Source organism: Rhinoraja longicauda, chromosome 11 (assembly GCF_053455715.1).
Source record: "Rhinoraja longicauda isolate Sanriku21f chromosome 11, sRhiLon1.1, whole genome shotgun sequence".
In the NCBI taxonomy this organism is placed as follows: domain Eukaryota; kingdom Metazoa; phylum Chordata; class Chondrichthyes; order Rajiformes; family Arhynchobatidae; genus Rhinoraja; species Rhinoraja longicauda.
In genome coordinates this window covers 48,003,851-48,020,805 of record NC_135963.1, presented here as the reverse complement: position 1 = coordinate 48,020,805, position 16,955 = coordinate 48,003,851, and the positions used below count along the sequence as shown (strand labels likewise).

The 16,955-nt window shown below is 41.1% G+C and overlaps 1 protein-coding gene across 1 annotated transcript in view; it reads left to right on the top strand.

The window, feature by feature from the left end:
• The window catches only part of hmcn1 (hemicentin 1), a 365,295-nt gene that overhangs the window by 285,402 nt on the left and 62,938 nt on the right, over positions 1-16,955 (top strand). Inside the window, exons 70-79 of the mRNA XM_078407604.1 lie at positions 835-916; positions 2,671-2,807; positions 4,667-4,808; positions 5,707-5,848; positions 8,028-8,155; positions 9,159-9,315; positions 11,364-11,485; positions 12,218-12,382; positions 14,344-14,451; positions 16,449-16,586. Of these exons, the coding sequence (XP_078263730.1) occupies positions 835-916; positions 2,671-2,807; positions 4,667-4,808; positions 5,707-5,848; positions 8,028-8,155; positions 9,159-9,315; positions 11,364-11,485; positions 12,218-12,382; positions 14,344-14,451; positions 16,449-16,586 (1,321 nt within the window). The remainder of the gene's footprint in view (positions 1-834; positions 917-2,670; positions 2,808-4,666; positions 4,809-5,706; positions 5,849-8,027; positions 8,156-9,158; positions 9,316-11,363; positions 11,486-12,217; positions 12,383-14,343; positions 14,452-16,448; positions 16,587-16,955) is intronic.

The window sequence follows — 16,955 nt, the reverse complement described above, 5'->3', positions numbered from 1 at the left end:
ATCTTCTCATCGCCTCCACTGTTTGCAAAGAGTGCTTTTCTCAGACACATGGATAGTAAATGGATGGATGGCAGCATGCTGAGGGTTCTTAACAAATCATTATCAAAACTGAAGCCTGTCCAGCAGATTGATCGGACACTATTGAGCATCGTTTATTTTGGTGTCACTGGTCTTAAAACCACCAGATTTGTATTCTAAGTTACAAATAAATGCAATTTGATTAAAATCTGCCCAATTCATGTTCCACGTTGATCCACAGAAATCCTGCATCGTGTGATTTCTGGTTTCCAATTTTAAAATGTCCTGCTTGCTTCTCTATTTATCCTGTAAAGATGAAAATCAATCATTTTCAAATCTGCCAATTTCAAGAGTAATGAGAGAACAATGAAATAGTCCATTCATACAGAGCTGGTTATTGCATGGTAAGCATCTTTTCTCGAATGTAGACACGGTGAAGTTAAGGTACTGGTTTATTGCAATATTTTCAAAGAAAAATACTTCTGATACATTTGGGTACAGTGCTGCACAACCTATGCAGTACAACCTGGTGGTGTACTTCTGTTTCAGTCTTTGGTCACAGGTGTTTCCTTATCATTTCTGCATAAATCTTCAGCGAAACCACAGGAATCTGGCTCAGTGATTGTTTCACAAAAGTGATGTGAGACTAACATCTTCACATCACTGCATTGTCAGTTCAGCAACTTTACCTCCCAGTTATTGCTTTTGCTTTTGCTTTTGATGCAATGCAGAAAATTATAAAACAATGCAAAAAGGCCATTATGAAAATGTAGTTTAGTTTAAGGCATTTATGTGTTTGTTTTTTTCCTCCTCCAGGTGCAAGATACAGGTAGATACACTTGTCTGGCATCCAGTACGGCAGGCGATGATGACCGAGAGTATTTGGTGAGGGTGCATGGTAAGTCTACAGTCCATGGGCACACCAGACATGGGTCTTGACATTACAGTCTCTACACATTCTGACTAACTGGTGCAGCTTTTTACTCAATGGCACGTTTTTACTGAATTGCTCTGTACATCTGACTAGATCTAATTATTTGCAGGCTGTGCAACGAGGCATTGAATGTTTGCAAATTGAACAAACACAGGAAATTTTAAAGTGCTTTTATTTTTATATCAAGTGGATTGTTTGCCTGTTCAGATGGGCTGATCTGTCTACTGACCCAGGGCATAGAAGAAATGTCCATTCTGCTTGGTGTTAGTTCTGTTCACTTCACCAGCAATTAATGTAAAGGAGTATCAAGCACATGCCATCCCGGCTAAATTAATGCTTGAAGATACTATTAGAATGTTCATTTTTAGTGTGCCATAGTTCTTATTTCTAAAGCTAATAAATCCATTGTGGACAACAGCAGATGTGCCACAGATGTACATCCTCCGCAGTTAGAGATTCTTGATGGAACTACTTGTTCTAATGCCCCTAAATTGAGAGAAAATTTCTTGCGAAAATACATGTGTTTATTATTATTGCCAATTTGAGTATCTTTCCATCTGTATTTATTTTTTGTGGACTCTGCATTGTTTTCTTACAAAGTTGTAAAAGGAAATTACACAAGTACATTTGTTTGATGATAGAGTGAAGCACATGTTAGGGACTCTATTTGGGTAATGGGCCATTGAGCGAAGGTTTGATTAAATTGGAGATCTCACGTGAATGAGACATAAGTCGGTGTGCAGCCAGATTCTACTGTAGCCTACGCCTCCTGCTGTCCAAACTACTAGCTCGGATATCAATAGAAGACAACCTGAAAAACACATGTGCTAATAGTATCCTAGTTAGATTTAGAGATTGAGAGATACAGCGCGGAAACAGGCCCTTCGGCCCACCGAGTCCGCGCCGCCCAGCGATCCCCGCACATTAACACTATCCTATACACACTAGGGACAATTTTTACATTTACCCAGTCAATTAACCTACATACCTGTACGTCTTTGGAGTGTGGGAGAAAACCAAACATCTCGGAGAAAACCCACGCAGGTCACGGGGAGAACGTACAAACTCCGTACAGACGGCGCCCTTAGTCAGGATCGAACCTGAGTTTCCGGTGCTGCATTCGCTGTAAGGCAGCAACTCTACCGCTGCGCCACCGTGCCGCCCTTAATATAAGTTTATACAACAACCTTAACATTTTGCAAAACCTCAAGCACATTGTACCTTGATGAGTATACAGTAAACCCTTGTTTTAACAGACCTCTTTATGACAGATTTCTTTTATCGCGGACCAAATCTGTTTTAGACCGAGTTTGTTGTTTCACGGAATGACCACCAGGTGCGTGGCGTGAATAGTGTTTTTGAACCAATAAGCTTAGACTCGAGATCCAGCATGGAGTCTGCACCAAACGTTGAACACCCATGCACCACGAGGGAGAAAAGCTTGAACCACTGCAATAGTTCCATCCGAAACACACGGAATTGGCCCTAGTGGACAAGGGTAGAACTACCACAGTGGTTATCTCTTTCCCCCCACATTGCAAAGACAAAGACTTTGTAACAACGTGGGTTACCTCCTTAATCGGTTACAGCAGACAATGGTTAACAACAGACACCTTCTCTCCACGTATGGTCATAATAGCAAGAGTTTTACTGTATTAGAATTTATTTAGACTTTGTTGTTGTGGTGGACTTAAATTGATGCTATACTTTTGATGCAGTCCCACCAAACATCGCTGGTCAAAGTGGACCACAAGACTTAGCAGTGCTAAAGAATGGACAGGTAATCCTGGAGTGCAAATCTGATGCTGTACCACCTCCAACACTAGCTTGGCTAAAGGATGGGAAACCATTAAAGGTAGGAGCCAATTTCTGCAGCTGGATTCACAGAGTATTAGAAATAGAAACATGAATACGTTATCTGTGCCCTCCTACCTATCCCTCTTCAAAAAGGTAATTGTTAATATTTTAGCTCAGTGCCGCATTTATGCATTAAGCCTAGATATCTTGAATCCTTGAATAATAAAAGTATTATAATCTCAGTCTTGAACACACGAAGCGGCTGAGCCCCATCAGCTCATTTGGTAAAGAAGTCCATAGGTTCATTGCCCTCTAGGCAAAGACATTTCTTCTCATCTCTGCCTTAAATGGCTGATCAGATTCAGAAAATTTGATCCCTGGTTCTAGATACCCTATTGTGCCCCAGAAAGATCTTGAATGAATGAATGAATAAGTTAGTTGGCCAATTACGTACACATACAAGGAATGTGCCTTGGTGCTCCGCTCACAGGTAACAACACGAACATACAGTAAACAATTAAGAATAAAGCATAAAACATTAAAGCATTAAGAATACAACATTACGGTTTAAACGTGTGAGTGAAATAAACCAGAGCAAAAAGAGTCTACAGACTTTGGTTATTGAGTAGAGCTAATATTCACAGAAAGAAAGCTGTTTTTATGTCTGGCTGTGGCTGCTTTGACAGTCCGGAGTTGCCTTCCAAAGGGAAGTGCTTCGAAGAGTTTGTGGCCAGGGTGAGAGGGGTCAGAGATGATCTTACCCACTCGCTTCGTGGCCCTTGCAGTGTACAGTTCATCAATGGGGGGAAGGTTGCAGCCTACAACCTTCTCAGCTGATCGAACGATTCGTTGCAGCCTCCGGATGTCATGCTTGGTGGCTGAGCCACACCAGACCATGATGGAGAAGGTGAGGACGGACTCAACGATGGCAGTATAGAATTGGACCATCATTGCCTGTGGCAGATTGTGTTTCCTCAGCTGCCGCAGGAAGTACATCCTCTGTTGGGCCTTTTTGACTGTGGAGTCGATGGTGGCCCCCCCATTTAAGGTCTTTGGAGATGATGGTTCCAAGGAACTTAAATGACTCCACAGATGTGACTGTGGTGTTGTTGATAGTGAGTGGGGGGAGGGGAGGGGGAGCTCTCCTAAATTCTACAATCAGTTCCACTGTCTTAAGAGTATTGATTGTTGCGATGGCACCAGGAACCATGTTCCAGTGACATCACCTCATATTCTTCTGAACCCATGAAAATATAGGCCCAGTCTGCTTAATCCCACCGTGTAGTACAATACTCTATCCTCGGAATCTAATTCTTCATTGCACTCAATCTATTGCAAGTATATGCTTACATGGATACAGAGACTGGACTGTACAGAAATGTGGGTGTGATTTCATCGGGCATTTATAATGGATGTTTTGGCAATCACTATTAACCAGTAGGATAAATTGATTGAGGTCCGCTCTAATACCGATTTCTCTTTGTACAAAAACAAAAATTTGTTATTCTTCTCACGATTAGGGCAAATGGCTCTATTGCAGAGGGTGAAACAAACTTAGGGTTTTGGATATCTGATGGGTCCTTACAAAACATCGATTATTTTGTTGTAGTGAACATTGCACGTTGGAAGTGCCATCATTAAATCCATCTGTAAGAATAATACCACAAGCAATGGGATAAGCAATTTCAAATAATGATGAAAGGGTTCGGCAAAACCATAATTAATTGGACTAACTGTGAAGGTGGCTTGCTGTAACTAGTCTGCAGCAGGCTAGTTAATTCAATTCTCTCTCGCAATATGATGATACTGAGAATTCAGAGCAGCCAGTGCCTGGCTCCCATCCATGACTTCAGGCCCTTGTGCTGCTCCAGGTACATAACACTCGTGATCTTTATGCTTAATTACTTCAATCTGCAGGCCACCGCTCGTCTGCGTGTCCTGTCCAGTGGAAGATACCTTCAGATTAATAATGCCGAGCTTGGGGACGCAGCTCGATATGTTTGTGTAGCAAGCAACATTGCAGGGAAAATGACAAGAGAGTTTACTGTAGCAGTGAATGGTGAGTGCATATGTTCAAAGCCTTTCCAACTTGCGACAAACACAACCAGTATTAGCACCATTGATTATCACAGAAAAGTTGGATGAATTATGAAATTCAACTGATATCTGGATTTTGAACTGATGCCATGAGTATACATGATTCATAGGAGGATGACTTGAGATTTAGCTCACTGATAAATTGCACTTCCAGAGTTATGAGAGTCTAAGAACCCAAGGATGGCACAGCTGGTGGAGCTGCTGCCTCACAGCATCAGAGATTTGCTTTGATCCTGACCTCGGATGCTGCCTGTATGGAGTTCTCACATTCTCCCTGTGACCACCTGGGTTTCTTCCGAGTCCTCTGGTTTCCTCCCATATCCGAAAGATATACGGATTTGTAAGTTAATTGGCCATTGTAAACTATCCCTTATGTGTGAGGGAGGGGATAACGTGAAACGTGTGTGAATGGGTAATTGGTGGTCGACATGGACTCTGTGGTCCGCAGGGCCTGTTTCCATGCTGCATCATTACAATTAAAAACTAGAAATCATTATTCAAAGTTTTCAGTGCTAAACTTTGAGAAATTTCAGATTTCAAATTTCAAATTTCAAATTTCAGGTGGACAGTTTGTGCATTGTTTGATATTTCTCAAGATGAATTATCTGGACGGTGCCATTTTAATTACAAAGCTGTGAACCATCTGGCAAAAGTTTCTGAACTGTAAAATAAAATAACTTGCATGAATAGTTAAAACGCAAGGTGCAGGCATTCTGTTGTATACAATATCATCTAAACAATATTGTCTTTGCTCAGAATGAAGGGCACTTATTTTTTCAACAATTTTTAAAAAAAAGTTTACAAATGTAGCTTTAAACATGCTAAACTGGTACTGATGCTCTGTTGCTTTGAACATGCAGTTGCTCCAACGATCAGAGGTCCACAGATGGTGACTGCCCACATGAACCAGCCAGCAGTGCTCGTATGTGTGGTCAACGGGGTACCAACGCCCCAAGTCACCTGGAGAAAGGATGGTGCCATTCTCTCAGCGAGCAACCTGCGGTCAGGAATTACATTTTCTGTACTGTACTTGGAGATGCTTCTCTAGAGAAATACTGAGCACATTTAAAAAAAACCAATTTCAGCCTATATTTTCTACCTTCCTTAGGGGGGATCTTATAGAAACATATAAAATTCTTAAGGGGTTGGAGAGGCTAGATGCGGGAAGATTGTTCCCGATGTTGGGGAAGCCCAGAACCAGGGGTCACAGCTTAAGGATAAGGGGGAAGTCTTTTAGGACTGAGATGAGAAAATATTTCTTCACACAGAGAGTGGTGAGTCTGTGGAATTCTCTGCCACAGAAGGTAGTTGAGGCCAGTTCAATGGCTATATTTAAGAGGGAGTTAGATGTGGCCCTTGTGGCTAAAGGGATCAGGGGGTATGGACAGAAGGCAGGTACAGGTTACTGAGCTGGATGATCAGCCATGGTCATATTGAATGGCGGTGCAGGCTCGAAGGGCCGAATGGCCTACTCCTGCTCCTATTTTCTATGTTTCTATGTTTCCTTCAGTAGCTGCATTAGATAACAATACAATCTAGGAAGCATTTGCAGCGTTTCCTGCCACCCAATCTTTGGTCGGTTAGTTTTTGTTTCTCCTGCCTGTTGGGAAGCTGCTAATCAAACGGAGTATGGCCCTGTTCCCTGTGTTCATCCAGAGAAAGTATTAATAGCCAAATTCATCCTAACCACAATAATGTCCTGTTAAAGTGGAATTATTGGTCCTTTGAGGATTGTAGTCATTAATGTCCAGCCAATGCTTGGTGTCTATGCACATACTTCCCTTCTCCAGTTTTTTTTAATAGAAGCTATCAATTACAAAATATTATTTACAACCATACGACTTGTAAACTGCTGGCCAGACTAGTATTTAAGTGCCATTCCCAGCAGTCTAGGGAAGAGAATGCGATGCTGCCTTCTTGAATCACAGCAATCCATTTAGTGCAAACACAATCCTTATGCTTTATGGCAGCTTTTTATAAACCAGTGAATTGTAAAATTACTGCAGAGGGTAAAGTCAGCTATGTTGGTCATATACAAGGTAGCACAATAACTTCCCTGAGAAGATGTGGCCCAACTGGTTCGATTTTAGTGATAACTTTAGTACTTTTAATGATAGCTAGCTTTTTCTATATTTCCAAAAACACAATTTAAATTATCAAATTCATGGTGATACGTGAACCTGTCTACACTAAATTATTGGTTAAGACCTCTGGATTGGAGTTGGGTGGCAGAACTATTTTCCGTCATCCAGAACCCTTAAAGCAAAGAGTAAAATGTGACGTATTAGATCATCACAGGAAGTGCATGACCTCGAGTTAGCAAATGCCCACATTATGTTGAAAATCACCAGCTCATATCTGCATCCCATCAGTCTAATGTGCATCTATCCAGACAGCAGCTGCCCAGCAAGACTTGTATGCAATCATAAGCCTTGTAAAATGTTGTTGAATAAATGCCCTGAGAAATACTGTTACAATCTAAAAGTAACTAAAAAGGCAATAGTCATAGAGTCATAGAGGGATACAGTGTGGAAACAGGCCCTTCAGCCCAACTTGCCCACACCGGCCAACATGTCCCAGCTACAGTAGTCCCACCTGCCTGTGCTTGGTCCATATCCCTCCAAACCTGTCCTATCCATGTACCTGTCTAACTGTTTCTTAAATGTTGGGATAGTCCCAGCAGCAACTACCTCCTCAGGGAGCTTGTTCCATACACCCACCACCACCACTGTATGAGAAATTTACCCCTCAGATTCCCATTAAATCCTTTTCCTTTCACCTTGAACCTATCTTTCACCTTGAACCTATCTGGTCCTGAATTCCCCGACTCTGGGCAAGAGATACTGTGCATCTACCCGATCTATTCCTCTCATGATTTTATACACCTCTATAAGATCACCCCTCTTCCTCCTGCACTCCAATGAATAGAGTCCCAGCCTACTCAACCTCTCCCTATAACTCAGACTAGTCCTGGCAACATCCTCGTAAATCTTCTCTGAACCCTTTCAAGCTTGACAATATCTTTCCTATAACATGGTACCCAGAACTGAACACAATATTCTAAATGTTGGTCTCACCAACGTCTTATACAAGTGCAACATGACCTCCCAACTTCTATACTCTATTATTCAAGATACATAAAAGAAGTCTCATTTAAATCCAATTCTTTTCCTCCCCCCAGGTACTCTTTCTTAGAAGATGGTTCATTGCATATCAGCTCAGCTCAGGTAACAGATACAGGTCGTTATCTGTGTATGGCGACCAATGCAGCAGGAACAGCCCGTAGGAGAATTGATGTACAAATCTACGGTAAGTGCATTTGGTATCATTGACGCAAATTATTGGCAACATCTTGGAACCCATTTGCTTTCTGTAAATTGTCTTGCGATTCCTAAACCTATATACACAGAGATTCTACTTTCTTTTGACAACCACTTATTTTGATGTGGAATCGTCCGTTAATGTCTTCAGCGAATTTTCATTGTAAAAGAATTTTAATAATCCAGGCCATAATCCTATCGAGTACACTTTTTACCATGGCTTTGTCTGCTTCCAGACTAACATAGATACGTAACAAAATAGGAACTAATGTAGGCCATTCGTCCCTTCGCGTCTGCTGTGCCATTCATTACAGTCATGGTTCATCAACCGTCTCAATCCATTATCTCTGCTCTTATGTCACGAAACAAAAAATGGCAAAGCAACTTCTGTATTTTGTATTAGAATGGCATGAAGAACCTCAAGATACTTGCCACTTTCCAAGTAATTGTAAATAATTAATACATGGAAAATATATTTCTACATGAGGAAATATACTTTACACCCTTGAACACAAGCTTCATTAATTGTCCCCGAATACATCTCCGTGTCAATCAACTTTAATCTTTGAACGTCAGATACTTCAGATCTGTTGTGAATTATGCTTCATTTTCCTGGCATACTTTGTACTCTGTGTTCTGATGAAAAGTCACTGGGATGAATTCTTATGTTTATATCTCTGCACAAATGCTGCATGGCCAGCATTTTCTGTTTTAATATTGAATGTACAGCATTTAATGTATTCCTAGTTAATTGCCTTGTATAATAAATGCCAAACAAAGCCGCCTACATTCAATATCTCATATTCTCTTCTAATGCAGAGGCAAATATGGATGAACAGTACATGTTAAATTACCATCCTATTGTTCATGATTGATCTTCAACCCAACAGCCCAAACATATCTGTTCATGCAACTGGGACACACAGATGAATTTGGGCATTAATTAGATCCTTTTTACCCAAGTAAGAAACATGTTCCCTGATCTCTTGCAGTTCCTCCGTCCATTGCTTCTGGCCTCAACAACATCACTGTTCTCGTCAATGTGCAGACCACTCTGGCTTGTGAAGCCACTGGTATCCCAAAGCCCACAGTCAGCTGGGAGAGGAATGGGCGGCTGCTCAACACTGATCAACATCAGAATATATACAGGTGATTACATGCTATCATCGCAGAAAACAGTCATTCCTGAAATCATCCAATTGGGCGTGTTGAATGAATTTGCTATTAAAAATTATGAATATTAATGACTATATTATTACAGCAATATATTTGGTGCCAGGTTTTACTGTTAAAATTCATAAAACCAAACAGCACAGAAACAGGAACCTTCAGCCAACCATTAAGTGCCTATCTATAATCCTATATATCAGCACTTATTCTCTATCCTACTATGCTTTACTGATTTAAATATTTCTTACATGTTGGGAGAGTACCTGACTCTACTACCCACTCTGCCAGTGTGTTCCAGATTTCAAACAGCTTTGGGCTGAAAAGATTGTTCCTCAGATCTCCTGTAAGTTTAAACTAAAATACGTTTCCATTTATGTGGCCTTGATACTGATACTGCCGTCGAGTGTTGGCAACAGCCAAAACCTTCAGGCAGTGATGAACCCATGGAATTATTACATGTCAGGGACAGGCAATCAGGCCCATCAAATCTTGGACCAAAGACTCGGGCAAAGAGAGGTTTTTTTACGTTAGATGGCGAAGTACAGAGACAGAGACGTGAAGAGAGAATGTTCCAGAAATCAGGGGCTTGCCAGGTGCAGGAATAGCTATCAAAATTGGGTTGATTAAATTCATAAATGATAAAGTGGATAGATATCTGAGGTTTACAAATTCCAGATATAAGATATAATAGTATGGGACTATTATATCTGTGGATATCTATCCACTTTATCATTTATGAATTTAATAAATCCAATTTTGATAAGTTTTATCACCACTTTAAAATTTTAGTTTGGTCTTCTCTTGTCCAGAATGCCAAAACTCCTCTGTCCTTTTGTTATTATGATAGTAGCAAAATGTTACTTTGGAGGGGTATTAAACCATAATGGGAGCTTGACAATAATTTTGAATTACTACCTAGCATCATGTTGCATTGTGATTTGTTGGATAAACGGATATAATCTGATCATTCAGAGCTATTCATACTTTTTGGGCCTCTGGTTGTGTGCGTCAAGTGGTAGTTATGCATGTTTAGAGGCATTTATAATGTGAACCATTTCTCCCTCCTTTATTGCCCACTACGACCAATGCTCCACATGCCACTCAGCATTCATAGCCTTGTGGGAGTGTTGTGCACTCCCTGCTTTTTATGGGTAGATGATTGGGATTGTCAAGATTGACAGGTATAGAGACTGGATTGTAGTTTGGATACACTTACTCTAAGCGTGTCAACATGCTCAGCACTCTGCAGAAGTCCATACACATTGTAGAGAGACCATGGAACTCAGCCTGAGGATGCAGAGCCGTGACCTAGTCCACCCATTCTTTCTGGTTGAAGGAAGATGCAATTATGCAACAGCCCGTTGAGTGGAAAGATTCATCTTGAAAAATTAGGGCTGCATTTTGAGCATTAGGGTGGCACGGAGGCGCAGCAGTAGAGTTGCTGCCTTACGGCACCAGAAACCCGGGTTTGATCCTGACTACAGTGCTGTCTGTATGGAGTTTGTACGATCTCCCCGTGACCTGTGTGATTTTATCTGGGAACTCCGGTTTCCTCCCACACTCCAAGGATGTACAGGTTTGTAGGTTAATTGGCTTTGGTAAATTATCCCTAGTGTGTGTAGGTTAGTGCTAGTGTGCGGGATTGCTGGTTGGCGTGGACTCAGTGGGCTAAAGGGTCTGTTTCTGTGCTGTATCTCTAAAATAAACTAAAACAAAATAGTGTACAACAAATTAAATTAAGTAACCAAAGCAATGAGATAAAAGAAAAGGTTTACCATTTTGTGGAATTCTCTGCCACCGCGGGCAGTGGAGGCCAAATCACTGGATGGATTTAAGAGAGAGTTAGATAAAGCTCTAGGGGCTAGTGGAATCAAGGGATATGGGGAGAAGGCAGGCACGGGTTATTGATTGTGGATGATCAGCCATGATCACAATGAATGGGGGTGCTGGCTCAAAGGGCCGAATGGCCTCCTCCTCCACCTATTTTTTATGTTTATTTGATCATTTCTTTATTATTTTTTCTTTAGACTGCTTTCCTCTGGTTCTCTTGTAATCATCTCACCGACTGTAGAAGACACAGCACATTATGAATGCAAAGTCTCGAATTATGCAGGGAAAGATCAAAGAGCAATCCAACTTACTGTCCAAGGTGAACTCTTCAATTATGGTGCAGCTGATTTTTCACAATGGAAAGCTTGATACTCATTCATAGCACAATGCTGTTTAATACATTGTTTTGTGCTTTCTATTGGCACAGCTGTCAAATTATTCGCTTTCTATAAATGTTACACCCTCATCCACACTCGAACTACCATATTAAACAATGCTAAATTGAAACTTCTGTATGCATGGTTTATCAGGCCATGACATCTTTTGCACAAATCATAGTTTTAGCGGGTTCCCCTTTACAAACATCATCTATTAGTGTGAATTCTATCTGTTGATGTTGGATTCCTTTATCTACATTGATACTTTGTTGAGATTTTTTTTTCTGCATTTGGAATAACGAGTTAAAAATCTTGAATGAGAATAAAAAGACTTCCGCAAGTCTTGTGTGTGTGTGATCGTGTGTGTTATTGAGTGTGTTTTTGTGCATTTTCCAGGTTAAGTTAAGCTCCACTTAATTCCTAATTAATGAAAAGACTTGTTAATTCTAACCATGAAAAAATATGAATTTCATCAATGCATTAGTATCATTGCAATATTCATGTCAGAGAGAAAATGGAAATATAAGTGATGGGAGTCTTGTGTTTGGAGCTTAGGTTCACAAACATTGAAGCCTACGAATAAAATGCCTCTCCGCAAGAGTGTCAGTTGTCTTTGTGTTTGATTATGGTATTCAGTAGAACTATTGGTCCTCTTTAACTGTCTTTCTATTTAGTTCCTCCGTCAATTGCGGATGAAGCGACAGATTTGTTGGTAACACGGTTGGCCCCAGCCGTCATTACTTGCACTGCTTCTGGTGTCCCAGAACCAAGCATTCACTGGACCAAAGATGGGCTCAGGCTGTCAGCTCAAGGTGAAGGCTACCTCATTCTCTCCACAGGTAATAGTGTGAACGCATATCTCATATGTCTGGAAATTTAAAAAAAGTACAGCATGACTGGCAACATCTGAAAGAGAAAATTGGGCTACCATTTATCAGAGCTGATTTTGTGTCCCACTATAGATAATCATTATATTCATATTTTCTTGGAGCCAAAAAGTTATTATTTAATTTTTTTCTTGATCAGTCCCATTTCCTAAAAAGGAGAATTCCATGATTTTACTTCCAATGTCTGTTCTTCCCTCACCTTCATGTGGTCCCTCTCTGATCTTTGCGGCCCTTCTATTTCTGGGGATAAGACATCAGCCAATATTAACCATCAAACTAAGAACTACTGCAGAAATCTTAACCACCTTCCCTTCACAAATTCTGATAGTTCCATTTGCTCTCATCTCCCTGGCCACTAGCCTTCATACGCAACAAATTATCTTCTGCACCTCCACCATGATGCCACCACGAGGAATATCTTCCCCCTCGTTACCTTTCAGCATTTGCCTTGACCATTTCCGCTGTGGCTCTTGCTTATCCATATATAATTTCTTCTCCTTTCCACAATAACTTGCTTTGCAAACACTGGAGATACAACACCTGCATTTTTACTCCTTCATTCCCTTCAAGATGGAAGGGTGATTTACACATACATCTTTTAATTTATTAAACTGTACTTCCCACTTACAATATGGTCCCCTCCACACTAGGGTGACTGCTTTGCAAAATCCATCAGTAAGGTTGGCAAATGAGACCTCCCTACCTCCAGTCACCCTGTCACTTTAAACTTTCATGGAATCATTGATTCACAGAACTATATTTGAAACCTTATTTAACATCTCTGAAACACTAACTCTCAGAACAAGTGGGATGTTATCTCTAGGGTGCTTCCAACCCAAAGTTTTTATTTTTATTCATCAGACGGTTGCAAGACTAATGGGTGATCTTGGGGGATTTTAACTTTCCCAGTATATTCTGGGACTGCCATCGCACTCAGGTTTTAGATAGAGTGGAATTAGTTAAGTGTGTTCAAGAAGGTTTTCTCAGACAATATACAGAGTGCCCTACAAGGAAGAGGGCATAGCTTATCCTACTCTTGGGAATTGGGCAGGGCAAATGACTGAAGTTTTAGTGAACAAGCCTTTTGAGACCAACAATAATGGTTCCATTATTTTTTAAATCGTTATGGATACAAAATGCTGGAGTGACTCACCGAGTCAGGCAGCATCCCTGGAGAACATAGACAGGTGACTTTTTAGATCGGGACCCTTCCTCGGACTGAATGTGAAGGTGGGGTGGAAGAAAGCCGGAAGAGTGGAGGGGCTAGACAATGTATGGCAGGTGATAGGTGAACAAAGATGAGGGGGGTTTGATGGGCAGGTGGTTGGACAAAGGTCAGAGATGAACATGCACAAGGTGTGAGACAAAAGGATCAGGGAGTTGCAAATTGTGAAGCGAGAGGGTTGATAAGGTGCAAATTGTGTAGGAATGTGGGTGGAGGGGAGAGGGAAGAGATAGAAACAAGGTCAATCATGGCTCAGGGGAGGGGAGAGGGGGGCAGTGTGTGTGGGGGGAGGAGTAAAGAAAGGTGGGGGCAGGGTATTTTGTAGATGTTTTGTAGATGCAGAGGCCCAGAGGAAACGCACCGCGCGCAAGGCCCGGGCTACCTCCACTTCCACTGCAGCACCCATCCACTTGTGTCCTACGTGTGGGCGTGCCTTCCGGGCCCGGATTGGCCTCACCAGTCACTATATAAAGATGCATGAAAGAGATTAAGTCAGGCTGCTGATAAACATCTTTTTTATCTACTTCAAACTTTAAGGAGAAATTTACATATTTTGTATTTTGCTTCATTGCTAATTACCTTGCAATTATTTTCACATACAATGATATCTTGTGACAGGTCATTTACGCGATAAATAAAAAATGTTAAATATAATTATCTATTCATCTTTGCTCTCATGCCAACTCAGGAACAATTGAGATCAGTGCAGCTGAGCTCAATCACACAGGAAAATACACGTGTGTTGCAAAGAATGCTGCTGGCACTGCACGTAGACAGGTCAACCTCCGTGTACAAGGTAGGCACTTGTATTTCGATGTTGGACTTCCATTATCAAGAATCAAATCACAATTCACTGTGAAATTAATTTCTCTTTTTTTTTACAATACCACAGCCCTGCCAAATTACTTAAACATTCAAAGGAACAATTCCACCAGGGAACGTGAATCTGTTTATTCTATTAAGAAGGAAAGGCTTTTCTTTATTGGAGTGAATACTTTTCAGATCAAATATAATTGCTTATTGAAATAATAAGCATCTGGCCTTTTCTCAGACAGCCGCTGAGACGGAACCAGATTATTTGCAACCCACGTTAGCCCAAGGATGAGCTGTTGGTGACATTTCCGCACCATCACGGATGCTACGTTTTGTTCGCTTAATCCCAAAGCCCCAATTACCTCCCTGCTCCTTCAGTAGCTGCAGTCTGACATTTAAAACTCAAATTTTAGTTGTCAAATTCCTCCATTATACCACATCTTGCATTATTTGTAACCTCTTCCACTTCTATAAACCTCCAAGATATTTGTGCTTTTCCAAATCTGGTCTCCAAACTAAACCCACCATTTGCAGCCTTAGGTTCAGCGGCCTAAGTTTTGGAAACCTCGCTAACGACAACCTCCCTATCCGTCTTTCCTCCTTTTAATGTGCTCCATAAAAATAAGGGCTGATCTTATTGAAACGTACAACATTCCTAGCAGGCCTCTCAGTTTCGATTCCAAGATGTTTCCACCAATGAAGGAATTTCAAACAAGAGAGTTTCAAAGAGGTAGAAGATGGGAGGTTGGTCATTTAAAAATCAGATGTGGAGGAACTTATTTTTGCAGAGGATAGAGAATCTGTGGAATTGTCCATCATGGGGGACTGAAGAGGCTGGATCAAGGAAGTAGATACATTTTTGAAAGATGGGGGAAATTTAATGTGATGAACTGAGACAAAAGAGAAGATGAGGTCTGGGGCAGATCAGCCATGATCATATTAAACGGGTAGCAGGCTTGAGGGGCAAAATGACCTACACCTGCTCCTTCAGAGAGGCTTCCAAAACTTAGGCCTCTGAATGTATGGCTGCAAATGGTGGGTTTAATTTGGAGACCAGATTTGGAAAAGCACAAATATCTTGGAGGTTTATAGAAGTGGAAGAGATTACAAATAATGCAAGAGGTGATATAATGTTCTTTTGTGAAGTTGTTGTATGCCCTTTTTATCCATCTTATTAATCTCCTACTGCTTCCAATCATCTGTGGGCATACATTCTAAGGTTCCTTTGTTTCTCCACACTCCTCAACATCCTCCCATTTATTAATGTACAATAAATTCCTTGTTGCATTTATTTAAACCCAAAATGACACTTTTCTAGACTAAATTCCTTTTGCCACCAACGCCCAGTTGACCAGAGCACATTTCTCCTCCTGATGCCAAAACCTTTTCTCCATTGCGAAACATGTAGCTGAAATATGGGTCACCTGCAACATTCTCTGTAGTGCCCCTTACAGTTATTTGTATGCACAACAAAAAGCAAAGGAGCAGTACTGAGCCTTGTGGAATTCCACTGGTCGCAACATTCCAGTCACAAAAACACACCACAGCCTATTTTGGATCCAATTTGCCATGAATCCCATGCACTTCTTACCTGCCTGCTGTGCTGCACCTTGCCAAAAGCTTCCCTGAAATCCATTTGGCATTCTACTAACGCGCTATTCTCCTCGTTACCTTCTCAAAACAATTCAGTCAAGCGGGTCAGACATGATCTTACCTGAACAAAATAATACTGATTAATCTATACCTTTCGAAATTAAGGTAAACACTGCCTTTCAGAATTGATTCCAATAATTAAACTAGCTGGTGAACTAATTAGCTAATTAAATTATTTTAATTAAATTATTTTAATTAAATTGAAAGGATTAACGGAGGCGCCAGATCATTACTTGTCGGAAAAATCAGTGGTGAACTTGCATCGTGTAATGGCATTGGTTGAAAGTTTTATGTTTCTTTATGAAAATAATTTGATTTCCCTCCCAGAACCTCCTGTCATTCAAACCCAGCCCAGCAGTCTGGAGGTGATTCTGAATAATCCCATTACTCTTCCATGTGAGGCGACTGGAACACCAAACCCCATGATTACATGGCAGAAAGAAGGCATCAGCATTAACACTGCAGGTAACATTGCCGCTGCATTTCAATTCCAGTCTTAGTATGAGGTTTACTGAATTCTGTAAATGTTGAGGATATTGAAACAGGATATATTCAAGCACAATCGGCGAGACCAAACGTAGACTGGGGGATTGTTTCGTTGACCGCCTACGCCCAGTCCATCTGGACCTACCTGATCTCCCGGTTGCCAAACACTTTAATTCCCTTTCCCATTCCCACACTGACCTTTCTGTTCTAGGCTTCCACCACTGTCAGAGTGAGATCAAATGCAAATTGGCGGAACAGCATCTCATATTTCGCTTGGGCAGCCAGTGGTAGCAATATTGATTTCTCTAACTTCAAGTAATGCTTGCATCCCCCCTCACTCCATCTCTC